Genomic DNA, 19335 nt, shown 5'->3' on the forward strand with positions numbered 1-19335 from the left:
TAATTGGAAGAGCAGCAGAACACACGTGGAATATCAACTTCTTCCATCCTATAATACACCTAGCTTTGAGAGTTAGTGCTATACATCATGCAGTTTAGTGACACTTTGTTGACATATGCCTTCTCCAACTGCTATAGTGTGGTGAATAATGCATCTTTATGGCACTCTGGGTTAATATACTGACATTGCTCCTCTGGTGCATGAGGTACAAATCTTGGTTTGGGCAATGCTTTTGGGGTGGGAGGGAATGAGTGCAGTGGGTTTTCCCAAGGCCTATTCAAACCCACTGGTCCCTCCTCCTCCTCCTTCCCCATCCTTCTCACCCTGGAAGACTAACACCGTCAAGCCAAAAAAGGCTTAGGACTGAAATAACACAGGAATGCCACATCTGGACTGAAATATATTAGCTTAGCTTGGTGCACAGCACTAATTCCAAAGTGAATCCTATAACCACTCATCAGCAGAGCATTTGGGAAGGAAGGGATAAAGTAAGGAAGAGGGATGTATTTTGTATTTTAAATTCTCCATCAGCAAATAGAAACTCTTACCTAAAGTACAGGAGTTTGCTTTCAGTAATTTTAAAAGATATAAAGAGTAGCAATCCCATTAAAAGCCCTAAAACGACATTTATCCAGTCAATATGAGAAGAAAGAATTCTATTACTTGGAAAGTGCTTTTCTTGCTCTCACCTTGCAACCATTATTCACATACAGCCAAAATTACATTTGAATACATTCAACTGGCCTTCATTATATACCATCCAACATTATTTATTTTTGTATAGAAACCTTAATACATACCATAACAAAACATTTCACTGAGAGAGTTGACTGTGAATTCAAGAGGAGAGGCAGCTTTCAGGGCAAAAATTCAAACGGAGAAAAAGATCCCAGAGTTGGATGTGGCAGGTCCCAGAAAGAGAAGGCTGCTCTTTCTCAGGAAAGGAAGAACAATGGATGGAAGAGGGGGAACAAAGTGGAAGATGAGAGATAAAAACTCCTGAAGATTGCAGCTGTGTGTGACCACAGAACAAGCATATAAAAGCATATAAGACAAAGCCAGTTCATTTAAATAAGATTAATGGGTATGAACCAAACCAGAAATAGCAATAGTGCATAGGGGGAAAACTGCACCCTTTGTTAAAATGAGGGGTAAGAATTAAATTTTCTCATTTGCCACAGGTTTTCTGGTTAGTGTTGGGGATATCGCTCTATCTGTGCCTCAGTTTCTCACACATAAAATAGGGTGTTGTGCAGAAAACCCACCAATGGTTCAGCGGACAGTCAAGTGATACGGGGAAGATATGAACCTACACAGACAGCTCTATCTAAAAGATCTCTGGTGAAGGAAAAAAGGAAGAGAGAGACTGGCTAGAGCAACCTGAATTGCATGAATTTTAGAGAGGAACACAAGTGTTATACACCATGACAGACCGATGTACAACCAAGGGAAAGAGAAATAAACCATAAAAGCCCTAGGAGAAATAAAAATTCTGCCAATACAAGAAAGGTGGCAATGCAGACAGATGCGTTCAAATGACAAGGCAGACTAAAATTAAGAGCAGAAGGAATATCTCAATGTATCCTCAAATGAATGCTCTCAACTTTCAGAGAGCTGTTATTTGGACACCAGCTAACATTATGAATAATGCAGAGAATCTGCTCCCATCAAATGTTCAGGAGAAAAGCATGGAAAAGGTGTAGACAAGAAGAGACATGGTTCCTGCGTGGGAGTAGGAGGAGGAAAGGGGCAGGAAGTTTCTTCAAATACAGAGAAATGGGGAAGAGACCCTTATGACACACAACAACTTCAGCCTAAGAAACCTGCTTGCTGGAATTCCTCCATTCAGATGGGAGTTACAGGCAGAACGAGGAGACACTGGTACGAGTAGTTATAAGATACAGGTATCCACAGGATGAACCTTATGCACCAGCACAAGCAAACACAGTGGACAGTCTGTGAGCAGACTGATGGGTTGGGCAGAGGAGTGGAGGGGCAGAGCAGGCAGAGAGCTGACCAGGGATGACATTTCCTCTAAGGGCATACACAGTCCTCCTGAACACATGTGGTTTTATTTCAGCAGGTTTGAGCATACGAAGGGGCCAAGAGGAAGAAGGGAATGGATGACGCTGAGGCAATGTATGGTCACAGTGACGGTATTTCCTCATAAAATGCTGAGGAACTACTGTAAATCTTTACTATCCCTCTAGCCATTCCCCCCTCAGTATCGGCTCCAAACCGCCCTTGAAAAAGAGCTTTTTAATATACATGTATATAAATAAGTAATCAACAGAATATGTATAAGTCCTTGCTAAGCTTAACTTCATTCTTTGCCATTTGTTATTTTCAGTGATAAATAAGATAAAGCAACATATGTTAGCTGCGGGAGGCATGCCCCTGTCCCAGGCAGCCTGCTCCTGCCATAGCAAGTCTAAAAATACAAAACAGACCATGGCTGGGAGAAAGGAAGTAATACTGTCCCCATATTACAGTTTGGGAACCAAGGCAGAGAGCTAGTGAGTGATTTCCCTAGGATTTCACAGGAGGTCAGTAGCAAAACTGGATACTGAAACACTCTCTACTCAGTGTCCACCCCACGCCTCAATCACAAAAGCATCACTACCACTTCTGTCTGCAAAGACAACCTTTCTATCTACTTACAGTTCTGTTGGTGAAGTTACTGAAGTCTGTCACTAAGATATGCTTGATCATCTCTGGTGTGGAGACCACCACAAACATCTGGCGACCAATGTAGTACCTACAAAGAAAGTGGAGAGTCATTTTAGTAGGTAACTTCAATTGGAGAATCATCACCTGTCCTAAAATGCCTCTGCTGGCTTGAAAATACTTGGCATGATCAAACATCACAGAAAATACATTACATTGGGTAAATCCATATCTTTATCCATCCCTCTCAATTATTGGTTTTCAAATTAAGATGCATGATTCCGTAATTTCTAGGATGCAGTTTAAAATCTTTTACTCATTAATCAGTAACCAGTCAGCATTTTAGTGTAATCCTTGCCGCGCTCTATGCTCGCTGCTGAATTCCATGTGAAGTGACGTAGCATCGCTAAATTAAACTACAGAAGGGCAAAACATTAGTAGCCCACAACCTGAACGACCCTGAAAGAACTTCAAGATCCTTTATCCTGAAGTTACAGTGATATGAAATGTCTTTCCATAGCAAAGCCCTGTCTACCATGACCCTTTTCAGAAATGCCCCCGCAGCGGGGCTGCAGTAAGGGCATTTTAAAATAAGTCCCTCCCCCAGCAGGACGTATCCCCCACGGCCCATGGGCACCCCACGCTCAGTGGCTCTGCAGCAGGGCAGAGGGAGTACCACCAGCAAGCAGACGTTGCCTACAGGCCCTACCTTTGCCCACTGCTGGACCAGAAAGACCACGCAGACAGCGCTGCCTCTGCTCCGCAGGGAGGGAGGAAGAGGAGGACGACGGCAGGCGCAGGAAGGCCAGGCAGTTCAGAGCAGAACACAAGAGCAATACTACAGAGGCTGCAATACTGGGGTAATATCATCGCCTAATCGTTTTGGCGTGATATACCACAGTATCGATACATTGCTTATCACCTGTCTACATTGCAGCAACAGAACAGGCAAGCAAACCCTGGGCTGGATTAAATTTAGTAACTGAAGGTTCCCATGGCAATGAAGCTGCAGCAGCACTGATTTCACTGGGGGCTAACAAGTCAGGCAAATCTCCTGAGTGGAAAGCAGGGTTTCACAGTCTACCTTGACACCTGTACCAAAAGCTCATAACAAACGGCAGAGAAGAACAGGGAAAGAAATCTTCGGAAAAGAAGATGACATCTTCCTGTGTCCTTTGGTGAGTTTCCAGAGGGAACTGCTGCTTCCCAAATCCGACCCACAGGCTCCACTTGCGTCTCTGATACAGGAGCTACATATTCTTACCTTCTTCAGTGTTGAAACCAAACTTCTTTCACCTCGCTCACTTTGCCCAGCTATAACAAAGTTGCTGGCTGGTGAGGGTCAAACATTTCCTCAGACCCTGATATACGCACACAGGAGAGTTGTGGCCTCGTTTTAAACAGTGAATTGACCAATCTTTGGAAAAACAGGATAACGCCCTAGATATCCCTTCTGCCTGTCCCTTTTAGGATTCCTGTGGTGTCAGCACCAAGAGGCACCATCCTGCGTGTTACATGAAGCCCGCGTGTGACAGCTCTAGCTCACATCAAACTTGGGAAGCTGCAGAGCTCTGGCTTCGGTCCCATGGAGTAAGGGGAGGGTACTCACAGCCACGGGCCACAGCATACCTTGCACTTAAATGTATCCAGGACTGAAAGGTGACAAAGGAGCATCTCCTATTCAAGCTGCTTTTATGAGACAGTGACTTTCATATCAGGCTTATGCAAACAAATCTATATCTCAACCTCCAACTCAATCCAGCCACCAGAGCTCCCAGTTTTGCTTCCACAGCTAAGTTCATTCTTTCTGATTTACTCTTCTCTGTCTTTCTAACTATAGACAGCTATTTTTCCTTTCCTAATACTGAATCCAGTTACATGTAAGGGTAGGGAAAGAAAAAGAATAGAAGGGAAAAAATCCACTAAAATTAATAAATTGAAAATATTGAAAAAATATCTTAAATTGCTTTTTAAGCAAAGTTCTGCCCGCTTTTAAGAAATGACTGCTATAAAGCACACTCAGACTATCATCTTTTATCACACCCCAAACAGTAAAAGCTCTCTTCCTGGCTTCTTTCCATTCTCCTACTTTCTGCACATAATCTTTCTAACCTTTTCTAAGGCACAAAAGGAAGTAGGCATGTATGGATATGCTTTGGAAAATTCAAAATCTACAAGCTAGGAGCATGACTTCCATGCTTTTCTCCTGAAGTTAAGAAAAAAGAAACAGGACGAGAAGAGCTAAGTATGAAACAAGATTGCCTGAGCTATTTCACTTAGCAAACACAGGTCCAAAACCTGCAAAAACACTGGAAATACGCTTAACTTTGAATAGCTGAGTTTTAAAAAACTTAAAATCCTTTGCAGAATCAAGGCCTTCATCTCAAACCAAGAGGATATCTCCTGATTAGGATTTGTTTACTTGTTTTGAAATGGCAAGTAAAAGGTAAAATCCTCCTGAACAATAATCTATTCTTCCCAAATAACCCTGCCACATAACTTTATTTTTATTCTGTATGACTACATGAGGATATCACCCACCTCACATAGGCTTCTTATTGAACAAAAACTGATATTCTTGTCAGATTTTAATAAATAAGAGCTCGAGAAAAACAAAAGCCTCCCAGCAAGCATATTACAAATGGATTCATGAAAAATTTAGGACGGCACTTTTTATTAACTTTCTCCAGGTTAATCTTTTCTTAGGCCTTGTCCACGCACAAAAGTTCTGCCTTTAACTATAGCAATGCAGTACAAATAAACTGCCTGACTTTTCACGTAGGGTATTAGGAGCAAAATAAAACCACTCTTAATCTAGCTCACTCCTGTAAAGAAGCAAGAGTGTGCGAATACAGCATGGAGTCCTCCGAGCGACACACCTCTGTCCACACCAGAATCTGCTCTAATACTGCCATAAAATAAAAATAAAAACTCATCACCCTCACATGAGTATGATTTTCAAGTGTAGATGAGGCTGCAGTTACCCAAGTTACTCTGGTAGGGTAATTTCCTTTAAATTTCAGTTTAAACTGCAGCCTCCCAAATCAGAGAAAAGTCCATGTTCCTGATCTGTAGATTTAGATCTGTTCAAAGGCGAGACAGAAAGGACCTGGTACCGGCACATCAGCAGCACGAGGACAGTGTTTGCTTTTGGCAGCGGCCCCCGCACACAGTCGGCGCCAGGGGCTGCACCCTAAGTTTTGGCAGAAGCCTTCAGCACCCATCTCCCCCTCGCAGGAGCTGCGGAAAAGCCAGGCGGCAGGTTTACTGCCAGGCTTGTGGGTCACAGTCAGTGCTAGCACGCTGAGCACAGGGGGTTAACGTGTGTTCAGAGCGTTTCAATAACTCGAGAGGCTGCGAACGCAGAACGGGCAGTTGCTGCAGTCGGGTTTGTAAGAGCAGCACAGCATCGCTCATCTGGCGCTGGCGCTTAATGAAAGGGATGGAGGCTTCCGCCTCGTGGCCAGGTTTCACCCAGGACGTCGCGGTCCTCTTTGCAATCATTAAGCCACCGAGTAAATGTCGTCTTTTTTTTTTTTTTTTTTTTTTTTAATCCCGAGGACTGACGGCAATCCAGCAAGGATTTCGGCTGTTCTGTGTGTGCCCCGCTGTTGCTTTCCGCAGAGCCATCACCCAGGCGGCCCACGGGCTGCACCTCAACCCACCTGCACCTCGTGCCCAATGCAGCAGCCACGGTGCAGTGGCGTGAGGCACCAGCCACCCAGGCTCCCCTGCGGCACCCAAACGCACCGTCTCCATTTCCTGTGGGGGGAACCCCTGGGAACCCAGCTCTCTGCTCCCGGGCTGTGGTGCGGATCGGTCACCCACCCATAAAGCCACCATCTTTGTGGGCGACAAGTGGAAGGACCAATTTAACATCACCATTTCTGCACCCCAAAGATCGTTCTGGCCACAGTGTATGGTGACGTGCTGCCAGCAGCATGCCCCCAGACCCCACGCCACAGAGGCATTCGCGGAGCAAAGCTCACAGTAATGTTACCTTGCTGCACAGGAAAAACGGAGCGCATACACCGCACATCGTGGCAAAGGGCCACATGGTTTTGTGTAACACCAGCATGAAAAGCACCTGCAACCCTCTCGCCTTGTTTATAGCGCTGCTGTCAATTCATAGAAGACTTTGATCTCCCTGTTATCAGCCCCACGTATTTCAAACATTGCATTAATCATAAAACATATATATGCTGTTAGGCAATAAACAAGGCTTTGTTTTCTATGCTGCAGTCTCGTAAAGTACACAAAGATCATCTGGAAAGCTAAATGAAAAAAGAAAATTTTATTATCTCCATCTTCCTCAGGGAAGAACAAAGAACAGAGAACAACAAGAAGAAAACACAAAGAAAAGAAAAAGAGGTGAAGTATGCAAACATACAGGAATACAGGAGAAAAGGCTAATTTTCTTAGGAGACATTTCCAAAGAAAAATAAGTTCCTCAATCACACTGCCTCTATTATTTAGAGACATCCATTCACAGCAGGCTGAGCAAAATGAATGAACAAAAACGAAGAGCGTACTGCTTGTTTAAAATAGGACTTAAAACTGGCATTGCTTGCTTAATTATTTCAGAGGTCAGCAAATTGATTTGTCATGAACACCATCCCCTTCAGCTCCTGTAGGCAGCTCAGATCCTATAGGACTAAATGATACGTAACTAATAGCTGCACAGCCCAAACACAATCTCCACAGAAACTGCTACTCTAGTCTGAGCGGAAAGGAGAGGAGCGGGGAAAAATTGTCAGGTACTGGTGAGTCCAATTATTACTGGTGTCATATTAGTGCCTAGAGGCCTCCCAGATCCCCGAGCCCTAATTTGGTAGGAGCTCTGCATCAGGAGGAGGCTCATCCAAGGCCTGGGGAGCCCACAAAAATGAAGAGCATCCTCTATTTTACAGTAGAGAGACAGAGGCACAGACAGGTGTGGAGGAGCCCGCAAGCGCAGGCAGTCACCTATTTTCCCTATCAAGCCTCTGCGGGAGCAGAGCTCCTCAGCTGCTGTTCCCATCTGGCAATCCTGGGACAACTTTCTTCGGACACAAGGACGACTGCTGGGAAGTCAGGAGCTGTGCCCCCATGCCGCTGCTCCCCACGTCCCAGGCTGAGACTAAACCAATGGCGTGTCCTTCCTGCGCTACTTTAAAAACCCTGACAAGCAGAGTACCTTTGGATTAGAGAGCTAAGAAACACATGCTACTTCTTAATGAAAAAAAAAAAATTGGAAACAGGTGAATTTACTGCACATGAAAATGAGGCAGCGACAGCACTGAGTACTCTCAGGCACAGCAAAAAGTTTCAAGGCAAGCTCTGCCAGTACAGACATGCCTTAGCCTAAGAATAATCCGGCCCATTGTGCAAATTCATAAAAAAGACAACATGGCCACAGTGATTTCTGTTTAAGAATAAATTGTTTCTCATTTCCTTTCTCGATGAACTATGCTTCTTTTCAAGTCAGGAAAGCTTTAAAAATAAGCACACAGACCTATTTAATTTAATTCCTCACTGTATTAAAAATATCATGTAACAAGATGCACAGACGCTCGCGCATACTTTCTGTGCTGCTCTGTATTGCTGTGCATCCACCTCTTTGTCCACGCACCCAGGATTAAAAATGCTATCTTCTACAGGCCAAGAACCTCTGTGCTATCTCAAACTTGCACCTTGCCAAGAGACCTCTGCTTCCTGACATGCTTAAGGAAATATCAAAAAAGAAAGAAAATTCTGGGATTATTTATATTCTTCCCACTGTTAAAAGCACAGCTATTTTTAAAGGAGCTCCTCCCTCACCAGGTCCAGTAAAAGACTTGTGCTACAAAAGTAATATTTTTAGGGTTAACAGTAAGGAGGAGGAGGACTGCTTGGGGCTATTACCTGGCATGGAGTTGGTAGGGTCTCGCAAGCACCTTACACCAGCGGTGCAAACGAGATCTGCTCCCCGGCGTCCCTAACTCAGGCTGGGGTTTAGCAACTTGAGGGCATCGCACTCGTTTCCCAATCCCTTCCCCCTTCCAAGTGAACGGTGCGGGAGACGCAGACTCTGCATGGCTGTGTTAATTCATTCATGAAATGAAGTAGATGACATTTACCCACATATAAGAAATGACAGGGATTAAATTAAGCTCAAAGTGCCACGAAGAGGGAAAAAAAACCCCTCTAAATTATACAAGCGTATTTGGCAATCTGCGTCCATCTGGTTTTCCATGGAAATTTGAGTCTGGACCCAAGCGCAGAGTTTAGGCATGGCAAACACAAAGCCTTTACACCCACGCCAACAAACTGGGAAGAGACACAGCAAAGGGAATGGAGACTGGTAACCGAATCATTTCTTTTCCCGTGCTAGGTGGGCCACAGGAGAAACCCATGGAGAAGGCAAGGCAAGGCAAGGCCGAGGCACGCGGCGCTCCTGCTGTGCTTCCCTGCAGCTGGAGAGCTTCCGCCTCTCAGGGCTGCCTCCATTTATTTTTATCCTGGCAACGGGGCTAGCATGATTGCCACCACCACAGCTCCGCATGTTTGCATCGTATCACCAGCGTTGATTAGCTACATCGATACTGCATTTCATTAAGGCAAAACGAAGGCTGTAAATAGGGTAGTTTTTATAGGATGCTACTGAAAATGAGAACTGCTGTGATATTAATAAGAAAACAGTCCCTCCTCCTGCCTGGAAGTACCGTGCTACTTCGACTGGGTGAAGCTGAAAATGCTCATCGCTCTTAACTTGGCAAGGCTGCCAGAAGGTGGTTTCCAAATCTTTTCCTATTGTGTTTCTTGGCCTGTATTAATCTGGGTTTTTTACCCGTGTTTGGACTGTGACATTTCCACCAAAGCCTGTTTTGTCTGCATGCGTTAAAGCGCAGACTGCCTGACTGGCCTCCCATGACGTTGCGGCAGACGTTTCCTGTGTGTTTCAGCATATTTCTGTGCCTGGCCTCTCTGGGGGTTTGCAAGGCACAGCGTGAGAGCAGCCTCAGCTCAGGCTCTTTGCACCTAATTCAATACCAAAGTATCCCTTTTCCATACACTGCAAGAAAGCCCATCAGGTTACTATTTCCAGAATAGGGGGTCACTGTTTCCAGAGGGCTACATCTGGGAGATAGCAAACTTCTGTTCCTCCCCACTTTATTTGCTATCATCTACACTGTGTTCATTTATATGGATTTGGATGAGTGTATTTTTTATATTCAACAGTGTTGCATATTTTTATTGGTGCAGTAAAAAAAAAAAGAAAAAGCTACGAGATGGGTGAGGAGGATAAGCTGACAGCCATACTCTGGATACACATGGGCAGCCTTTTCTCTGTCTTTTTCTTTCTTAATTTTTTCTTTTTTTTTTTTTTTTAAATAATGGAGGGAGAGGGATCTATTTGGAGTTTATCCGATTTCTAGTTAGAAGCTACAAGCAGGTCCAACTTGACAGACAGGTAAGCGATTTCTAGGAAACATCACAGTGTCAGTGCTACAGCCATCTCCTGCAAGGTAAATGGAGATAGAACAGAGCACCTGAAGATGAGGGAGATGACTGGGAGGCTGTGCAGAAAAACATGGCTAAGAACATATGGCAGAGGGGCAGCAGCACACTTTGCTTTCTAGCAGAGCCTGTGGGATCCACCCAACCAAGTGGCAGTGAAGCTGGGGGTGATCCTCAACATCCCAGGAGGCAGGACAGGGCACACGTGTCGCAGTTCAGGCTCCAAGGAAAGTTGGAAGGTGGGGAAACAAGAAGATCAGAACACGTATGCAAACATGTATGCAAACATACGGCACAGCAACATACAGCAGTCTATAAAACAAGGCGACTGTAATGGAACCACAAGTGCAATAAGGTTGCTAGTTACACATCTGTTGTTAAACTTCACATGAGCAAACACACTTCAAGATGACTAAATCAAAACCTATGTTATCCAACTTCTGCCTCATAAAGCATTTCTGACCAGGAGGAAATTGAAAAAATTTACATATCTGGTCTTTTTATTATTTTTTTCTCCCTAAGACCTGGCACTAGGTAAAAAATAAAAGCCATCTATAAGTCTGCATTTCTGCAACCTACATTTCATATACACTTCACATACCAGGGCCAAGACTCACAAGTGTGACTAGGGTTTTTCATGTCTCTGGTTTTGGTTAACCATTTTAGCTCCAAGGGAACAGCTTTCAGAAAACACTGAATATCTACCTTCTGAAGAAGTCATGTCCTCATACATATTTTCAAAACAGGTATTCAAAACAGACACATTCAAAATCAGGAGGCTGTTTCTGTTTGTTTTGATTCTGCATTTTAGCTTTGATTTCCTGGTAGGCAAGACAGCTCATCTGGCTCCTGTAAATATGATCAGCAGTGGTGGACAATACAGTGTTTTACTTATATTTATTTCAAACGCATGCAAAATTTTCTTTCCATCTACCACACCTTACTGGCATTTTGATCTTAAATCAATGAATTATAATATATTGCACACCACCACTTTTTATTCCTTTGTTTATGTCAATGCAGAACCGTGCACTTCCACAATGATAGTCTTAATATTAAAATGTTTTAATTCCTCAATAATACAAAAGACTCAATTTAATAATTTTCAGCATTGTAAACATAACAACATGATAAAATGAGTAAGCCAAAATGGGTTTTGCATAACAAGCTACACATACAAATACGTTGTTTTGTTAAATAAGAAACAATACACTGACAGCATGACTACAGTCATAGCTACCAGCCTGAAGATATCTGAAGTTTAAGCAAATGAAAGTGGGGTTTTATAAGTGGGAAGCAGTGGGAAAGCCGTGCAACTAGTTCATCTGCAATAAACCCACAGCGCTGGGCCAGCACCGGCCGGCCTTACTTGAGCAAGTAAAGGTTTGTCCAACTGGCCATGAGGGGGCTGGTCATTGGGACTCACTTTTCTTTCCTAAGCCACATTGAAAATATGTTTAAACAAAGGAAAAAGAATAGTAAAAACCTACTGAGTTCCTAGAAATGAACTGTTTTATGCTACAGGATACAGAATGTGTGTAAAGCAATTCATTCTTTAAAAAAAATCCCTGCATACCTAAGGTAGTGTATCCTTTTTCTATACATTTTTAAGATCTATACACATAAACACACAAAACCATTTAATTTTGTTAATGCATTGCTAAATGCACACTAAGCCCAATAAAAGTCATTTCCCAATGCTTTGAGCATTTATCACAAAACCACTAGCAGAATTCTTTAAAATAAAAACGCTAGCCATGCACATGACCAACCTAAATTATCTTGAGAACTGGCTAGTATCTGACCATATGGAAACACTAGAAAGCAGGGCTTTGTTATAGGACTAGAAGGAAAAAATAATACATATATAATTTTTTTCTCCTCACAGAAAAATTGTAAAGATAAAAATATTTTTAATACTGAAAAAGCTGCAGCTCCGAGAATCAATTCAATCTGTGTCATGCTGGACTTTAAAACGCCATTAAAAAGAGCCGTGATAAATTTCCTAACCTCTTCCAGTGCGCCGCACAGAAGACAAAGGAAACTGAAATTGAACAGAGATAGCAAAGAAGGAAAAGAATAGAGGGGAAAAAAAAAAAGAGAGAAATGGTAGATTGTGCATCAGAGGTAACATCCTTGCTAACAACAGCGGGCAAATCCGCGACACAAAGCCCGATGGAACCAGGAGTGATGCACGCAGCGAACAACAGGGCGGCCAGGCAGCGGCTTCCAGGAATATCTGCTCTTACAAGCAGACACGGCACTGCTGAGAGGCAGCTGAGTCACTGCTTTCGTAACGCAGCAGACTCCCTCAGCCTAGAAAGGGAAGCGCGCAAAAACAGAGTGTCGGGACGCGCAAAGCCCTGGTAAGACACAGGCACAGAGAATATCCTGCCAACAGGTAATAAGACGCTCACCTGGTTTAAATTGTTAAACCTCGCCAAAACCCACGCAAGTCCAAGGATTTGTCCCAATAATTTAATTCGCTGCCATGGGAAGACACAGATCATGTTTCAAACAGTAGTATTAGTAAGAGCACTGCCTGGTCGACCTACTTTTCCATTTACCACATTGTACCTATCTTTGACTGTAACAAAAACACTTCTTTGCCCTACTTTTTTTTTTTTTTTTTTTTTTGCCAGTTTTATAACAACTGATATAACCTGTTACCTTGTCCTGAAACAACCCGAATCCCAGAAGATGGTGGGGTTGGTTCAGCCCTCTCCTCTTCCGTGGACCCGTCCTTTCACCTTGGAGCAACAGGTCCTGTTGACCTGCTCTCCCTCCTTCTGAAGGACAAGTAACAGTGGAGCGTATCATACTGGCACTAGGATTTGATTCCCCCCACATGCTGCACATATTCAGGCTTTGCTCCCGGCTGCGTTAGACAGCTGTCCTGGGCCTGATTTTGGCTGCTCTGGGACATTAGTGAGATACCGGCTCAAAAAATTCTCCCTTTGGGCTCAGCTGTATCCACATGGCTACAGGTCTCAGACTCCTGGGGGACCTGCCTTGCCTCCGGGTTGCCCAGGCAAACGTTATCACCCAACACCACTTTGCTATATTACATTTAAAAGCTATTGGTTCTGCGGTGTCTACTGGAGCTATCTCAGGGAGCCTTTCCCTTCAAATGGCAGAGCATACATGAAACCCCAGCAGTTGTACTTAGGATTTTTGAGATGAAATTTTCTGAAGCAAAAATGGCATTTTTAATTGTTCAAAGTCTACCTAGAAACAAGGGAAAAGAAGGAAATTTGAAAACACACCTGTGACAACACTTTGTATTCCTTTTAAACATACAGGTATTGGGATGAGGTTATTAAGTGACTTGGATCTGCACACAACAACAGAGCTATAGCAGAGATACAACCCACTGAATCTATCCGTAACCCCTATAACAAAGCAAAAAATACAGGCATAACTGTAGGATGAACCATCACTGAGGTAAATATATTGATCTATCAAAAATGATTGAAGACTGACAATAAAAGGGTTATAAACGCTTAGAAGAAAGAGAAAGCAAAAACACAAAACCAACTCACTGAAAAACTCCCACCTGCATTCACGAGGAAAAACTGCCTGGAACAATAAAACACAATGGCAGCGCCTGTACGTCTTTGATAGCCGCCCCTCCCAAAAGCTGGAAGAACCTTGCTATAAACCAAGAAAATGAAAATGTAAATGCAAGGAGGAATCATCTGGGGATTCAGATACTTTGGGTCCTGTAGGTGAAGGAGGAAGGGGAGAAGTGTAGGAAGGCAAGAGAATGCGCTACTTTTAGTATTTCTGAATTATCGATCATGCTCGCCTCATCTGGAGTCTTTTTAACCCAACAGAGACCATACAGTTAAATAGGGAGTGCTACCCTCCAGGTGGTTTTAGCGCTGCCAGCAACACCGTCCTGCCCACAACACCATCCTGCCCGCTGACCTCAGCACGATCCGTTGGTTTGGCTTTGCCAGCAGGAGGCAGCCTGCAGATTTTGAGGGTGCCAGCTGGAGTAAATCATTTAAACAGCTCCCCACAGAAATTCGGTATTCAAAACGGCAAGTTCAAAAACAGCGTGGCATGGGGAAACACGCTGAATGTAATGGCCATAGCAGTCACCTGTGTGTGCGTATAAATACAACTGTGTATCAAAGGGGTATAGAGGGCTCCTTGAAGGCTTACGTACAGTATATGTACCTTAAATGCCTTCCTGAGGAAATGAGCACGAGGAAAATAGTTTCAAAAACTCAACCTGTTTTACAGTATTGATGAAAATCCAGGTGTGTTAGTTATGGGATAAAAGAAAATAAAATGGCACTGATTAAGGAGAAAAGTTAGGTCTGTACTAAGAATAAGTTTTGGTACCTCAAGTACTAAATCATCCAGTTTTGCAATATGTTTCTCTACCTCAAAAATCAGAACATAATTTTAAACAAGAAAATAATATTTAAAGGCTAATGCCTTTCCACATGTTATTACATTACCACCTGACCTGTATTAACACTTCTCTCTGCACTGCACTCACAGACCTATTTTTTTATTCTTCTGCCTCATGCAGAGAATATTTCCTACTGTGTCAAATGGACAGACAGTAGATGTATAAAACTGTTAGGCTGCTTTCATAATATTTTATTTTGGCCATTCACATGGAGTGCCATGTAAGATATTCCATGTGATAAAAGCCACCAAAAAACCAAGACCCTCTCATAATGTCACTTTTGAAAGAGTCTGCAGCAATTCCCGGTGTCCTTGCCAAAATTCTTTTTCAATAAAATAGATTCAAACATTGACAGAAAAGCTTAGATTATTGCCGAGTGATAAAACGTCTACTGCTAGCCCTTACTGGGTTAGAACATTGCTCCCAACTCACTCCTATTTTTGTAAACTACTAAGATGCCTGGATTCATCTTAAAGGTTGCTGTATAAAACCTAGTTCTCTTCTATAGGTACCATCATCAAAAAAAAAAAAAAAATCAAAGTTATATAACATGAGACCTAAAACCATTTGATCAAGTTCATCAAATACTCATAGCTCTACATTCTTAATGGAGCTACACTCAAGCAAGCACAGCTTCAGGATCCTGGCTACTATTTTCAGGGTTCTTTATATGGGAAGACATTCTGAGTCAAGATATGGTTTGAATCTTAATAAAGTTAGACTAGTAAAAACTCCTATAGAAACACACCCATTTCAATCTAATAATTGCTGGGGGAGTTAGTTGTTCACGTTTTTCCCTGATTTAGCTTGTGTCACTCCCGAGTTGGTGTGTCTGTACATGGGAGGTTTTTCTGACATTACCATAGCTGTTTAATTATATCAGTATAACTAAAATAAATCCGCCTTCAAGACAAGCCTTCAGGTTTAGCCACCAAATTTGATGGAAGGAAGGAAAGATTCACAGTCCCCAGAGTAATGGTGGCTCAGCTCCTTCCACACTCCCCAAGCTAGGAAAAAAAAAAAAAAAAAAAATTTAGAATACCAGCTGAAAACAACTTCCCTCGCTGCAGTGGGTTATATTTTTGCCTATTGCCTGACAAAATCATGCCTAGTTCACTACCAACAGAAGGTCTAACATAAAGCAGACTCTCCAGGCAAGGAAGAGAGGTAGTCAAACAGAGAAAAGGGGTAATTTGAAGATGGTGCCAAACCAACAAAGAAAAAGGAGATATTTTGTTCCCCTTACTACTAATAAAACATAGTAGACTAAAATTGATCCCCAGACTAATAAGGTAGAGGAAAAACTAAAACCTATATATGACAAAACAATAAAAAAGTAATGAAGAGATTTATGGAAGTACATAAAAATCTTGGAATGATGTAAAAATTGTCAGGTCATGTTACTGTTTTCAGCTCAACATGGATAAGAAAATAAGGGAGGAATAAAAATTAGAGCAGGGAAGGAAGATAGGGCACAGTGAAAGGGGGTGTGGGGAAGAGAAGTAAGAGACAGAAAACAAAGCCAAGGCGGATGTGAAGGAAAAATTTCCACAGTGAAAATACGAACCCCACAAGACAAGATCGTCACAAGAAAAAGGGGAGGCCGGGGTGGGGGGGAGGAAAGAAAGAAAAAGAAAAAGAACAAACCCGAAAGCCACCAAAGCAGCAGCACGTTGAAGGACAACAGGCAGCAATGGAGTGGAAGGCTGCTCTGCAGCTACTAGGCACTGGAGCCCTCAAAGATGAAAACATGACTATTTCTAGGAAATTAAACAAGACGCATCCCCAATCCACTCTCTTCCCAACACCGCAGTGTCCCCAGGGGCAGAGACCCCACACATCTTTTCCTCCACTGAGGACTCCCCAACATGGGGGGGGCAGATTTAGCCATTTCCTGCACCTCTCACCAGCAGCTCTTGGCACAGCATGAGGAGAAGACAGATTTTCTGAATTCTTTGGGCTGCCACAAAGAAGGGCAAACTGGCAGTAGGGAGTAATTTGGAGAGGCAGTGATCTCACTCTGCTGCAATGTGTGGGGCAGCTAACGAGAGCAGGAGGAGCTCCCGAGTTACAGCTTTAGTTCAAAGCTGATCTGCCTCAAGGGCTGCCAAGGAAGGGAAGAGGGTAACATATTGGGAGGGATGATGCATTTTCCTCGCTCTGTGTAGAGAGGGGGGAAATGATTCAGGGACTTTATTTAAAAATTGCTGTGCATGGCTCTGGGAACACCACTTAAATTCATAATCAGATACATATGTGGTGAAGTCAGAGACCACTAATAATTACTGGACGTTACGTATTGTATGTATCCACTTCAACTCACAATAAAGTTTGCATCAATACTTTTAGGTGCTGTAGGAAATTCTGATTAAAGTATATAATACTCATAGCAGAATTTACAATACTGATGTTTTCCTATAATTTTAAATATGATTAGTATACTAAAATAGTGCCCCAGATTTCAATATTTTAAAAGTCCTCTGCCTACTTCTTCCCCAAATAGTGCAAAGGGGAAAAAATTACAATGTGGACTTTACAGCTTGTTAAGATTAATAAATTGGGCTCTGGCAGATCAAGGTGAAGTGGGTAGATCAAGGTGAAATTAAGTCTATGAAACTCATTTTTGTAAACATAGGTCTTACTCAGAATATTCCTTCCCCCTCCCTTAAATTAGGAAGACACAGTCTGGTACGCAGGTGCTGATCATAACACTGTTACACAATAAGAGGAGGCAATCTGTTAAGCAGTCCCATCCCAAACCCTTTAAAATGATGATTTTAAGCATTAATTAGCTAAGAAACGAGCAGCACAGTTCAAAGATCAGCCATACCATATAGTAGGCATAAAACGCTACTCAGGCAGCACATTTTCAAAAGAAACTTCAGTTTTCAAATAATCTTAACCTGGAGCTCCCAAGGACTGTTTTAATAGCTGCGTGCTGCACTAACAAAATGAAAGGAAACATGGGAACTAAGAAACACTTCTCAGAAATAAAACCTCCTCTCAGCCAAAGCTGGTATCAGCACATCCAGAAGCAGACCTGAGTTTAATCAGGTTCCTCAACTGCTAATCAATGTCATAAGGATACAGCCTGCACTGCTGCTTCACCTCGCAATTGCTGGAGTCGACATAGTTCTTGCTGTTCATACAGAGCCTTTCTACAACCTGCCAACACTATCTCGGTGGAGCCGGACTGACCAGGTGGGTATTCCCCCTACGCAAGCACTAACTCACTGAAACGATGACTGCAGCACATCGCACACAGCACAAGTGCAGAAATGAGCATCATGAACATACTGCAGATGACAGGCACTGTCCTTTGCTGCCTTGCCAAGCGAGTATAAGACATTGCCTGCCTAATTTGGTTGGGTTTCACACTCCCTTTCCAGAGGTGTAAAAGATTACGTCAGGTCTTTGACTCACATTGGCTTGAACAGCCACAGAAGAGTCACAGAGCAGCCACAGACGGAGGAGAGAAACTTAGAAAAAAAAATGCAGAAAAGAACACAAGCCTGAACCTCAGCCACCCCAGGGTGAGGCCAGGAATCACAGAGAAGGAAAAATTTAGTTTTGTATGCAGGAGGGTTCACCACTTGCATCAATCTTCTCCATCTAAATGACCTTACTTGTGGTAAAGGCTAGGACTGCACCGTTTTGGTGGGCCTTTAGGTCCTTGCTTCGTGAACCCCTAAAAGATCGGGTCCCCAGACCCAACTGGGACTCCAAGAGTGATAAAAATTAACAACAGCCTTCTCAGAGTAGATGAGCTCAAGTTGCACAGTTGTCATGGGAGGCCATAGTCCAGATGCAGGATTTTGTCCACGGCTAGAAAGAGCTCATTAATGAATGCCTTCAGCATTACTAGCATACACTAAGAATCAATTTGCAATGTCCCAGAGACCCAAGCACATCTGAAACATAGCAGAATTAAGCTAGCCAACTAATTTACCATAAATTCTGCCTATAAACTGCATCCTACAGGTCTCCATACTCTGCAAACGTAAAATGCTCCATAATGATCAGGCAGCCCACAAAAGCTATTAGAACTGTAACAATAATAGTAGATAGTAGACTCCAGTTCTCAAGAAACGTGGTATATAACCTTTTGGGTAAATCTCTAGGCATCAGTCACTTAAAAGGCTATGTTAAGAGCAATTAGCTCTAGAGAGAAGAAAAACTAGTGATGATATACCCCTAAATAACTCTCAAGAATTGTTCTAGACAGCTTGATTTAACTATTGTAACTATAACCAATACCTAATAATGGCAAGTGTGAGGAGTCAAAAGGAGGTGTAGCATTGTACCATGACATTACATTTTAGTAAGGCTTATTTTTTAAGACAATTGTTTAAAATTTCAATTCTATTTTTTTATATTAATAAATTCCAGTTCCTTATAGGGCTTTTTAAGGAAAAAAAAAGTTCTGAAAATTTTACTTATAACTTAAAAATATTAAGATTCTCACATTGCTCAGTCAATATTTGAAATAGTCTTTCCATTTCAGAAAGAATGGCTAACACATTACACAAGGGAATGGTAAAATTGTCTACATGCAAAGTGTTGTCAAAAGAGTGTGGGGAGGGGAAAGAAATATTTTTCTCCCCATTAACTTCTTCCAGCTACAATAAACCTAGGTGTTTATGTGTACCAACAGCAGTTAAATATTTTTCAGGCACAAACACAATCGTTTCTTTTATGGCCCTGATTCAGCAACACAGATAGACTTCTGCCTAACTTGAAGCATGTTGAATAGCACCATTGAC

The 19335-nt window shown here is 42.6% G+C and overlaps 1 protein-coding gene across 2 annotated transcripts in view; it reads right to left on the minus strand.

Annotated features, from left to right (window-relative positions):
* Positions 1–19335, minus strand: part of TBXAS1 (thromboxane A synthase 1) — a 244347-nt gene that overhangs the window by 126291 nt on the left and 98721 nt on the right. For both annotated transcript variants that reach the window (XM_026119805.2, XM_064513928.1), the window contains one exon: positions 2662–2758. In XM_026119805.2, the coding sequence (XP_025975590.1) occupies positions 2662–2758 (97 nt within the window). The remainder of the gene's footprint in view (positions 1–2661; positions 2759–19335) is intronic.

Source organism: Dromaius novaehollandiae, chromosome 1 (assembly GCF_036370855.1).
Source record: "Dromaius novaehollandiae isolate bDroNov1 chromosome 1, bDroNov1.hap1, whole genome shotgun sequence".
NCBI lineage: Eukaryota > Metazoa > Chordata > Aves > Casuariiformes > Dromaiidae > Dromaius > Dromaius novaehollandiae.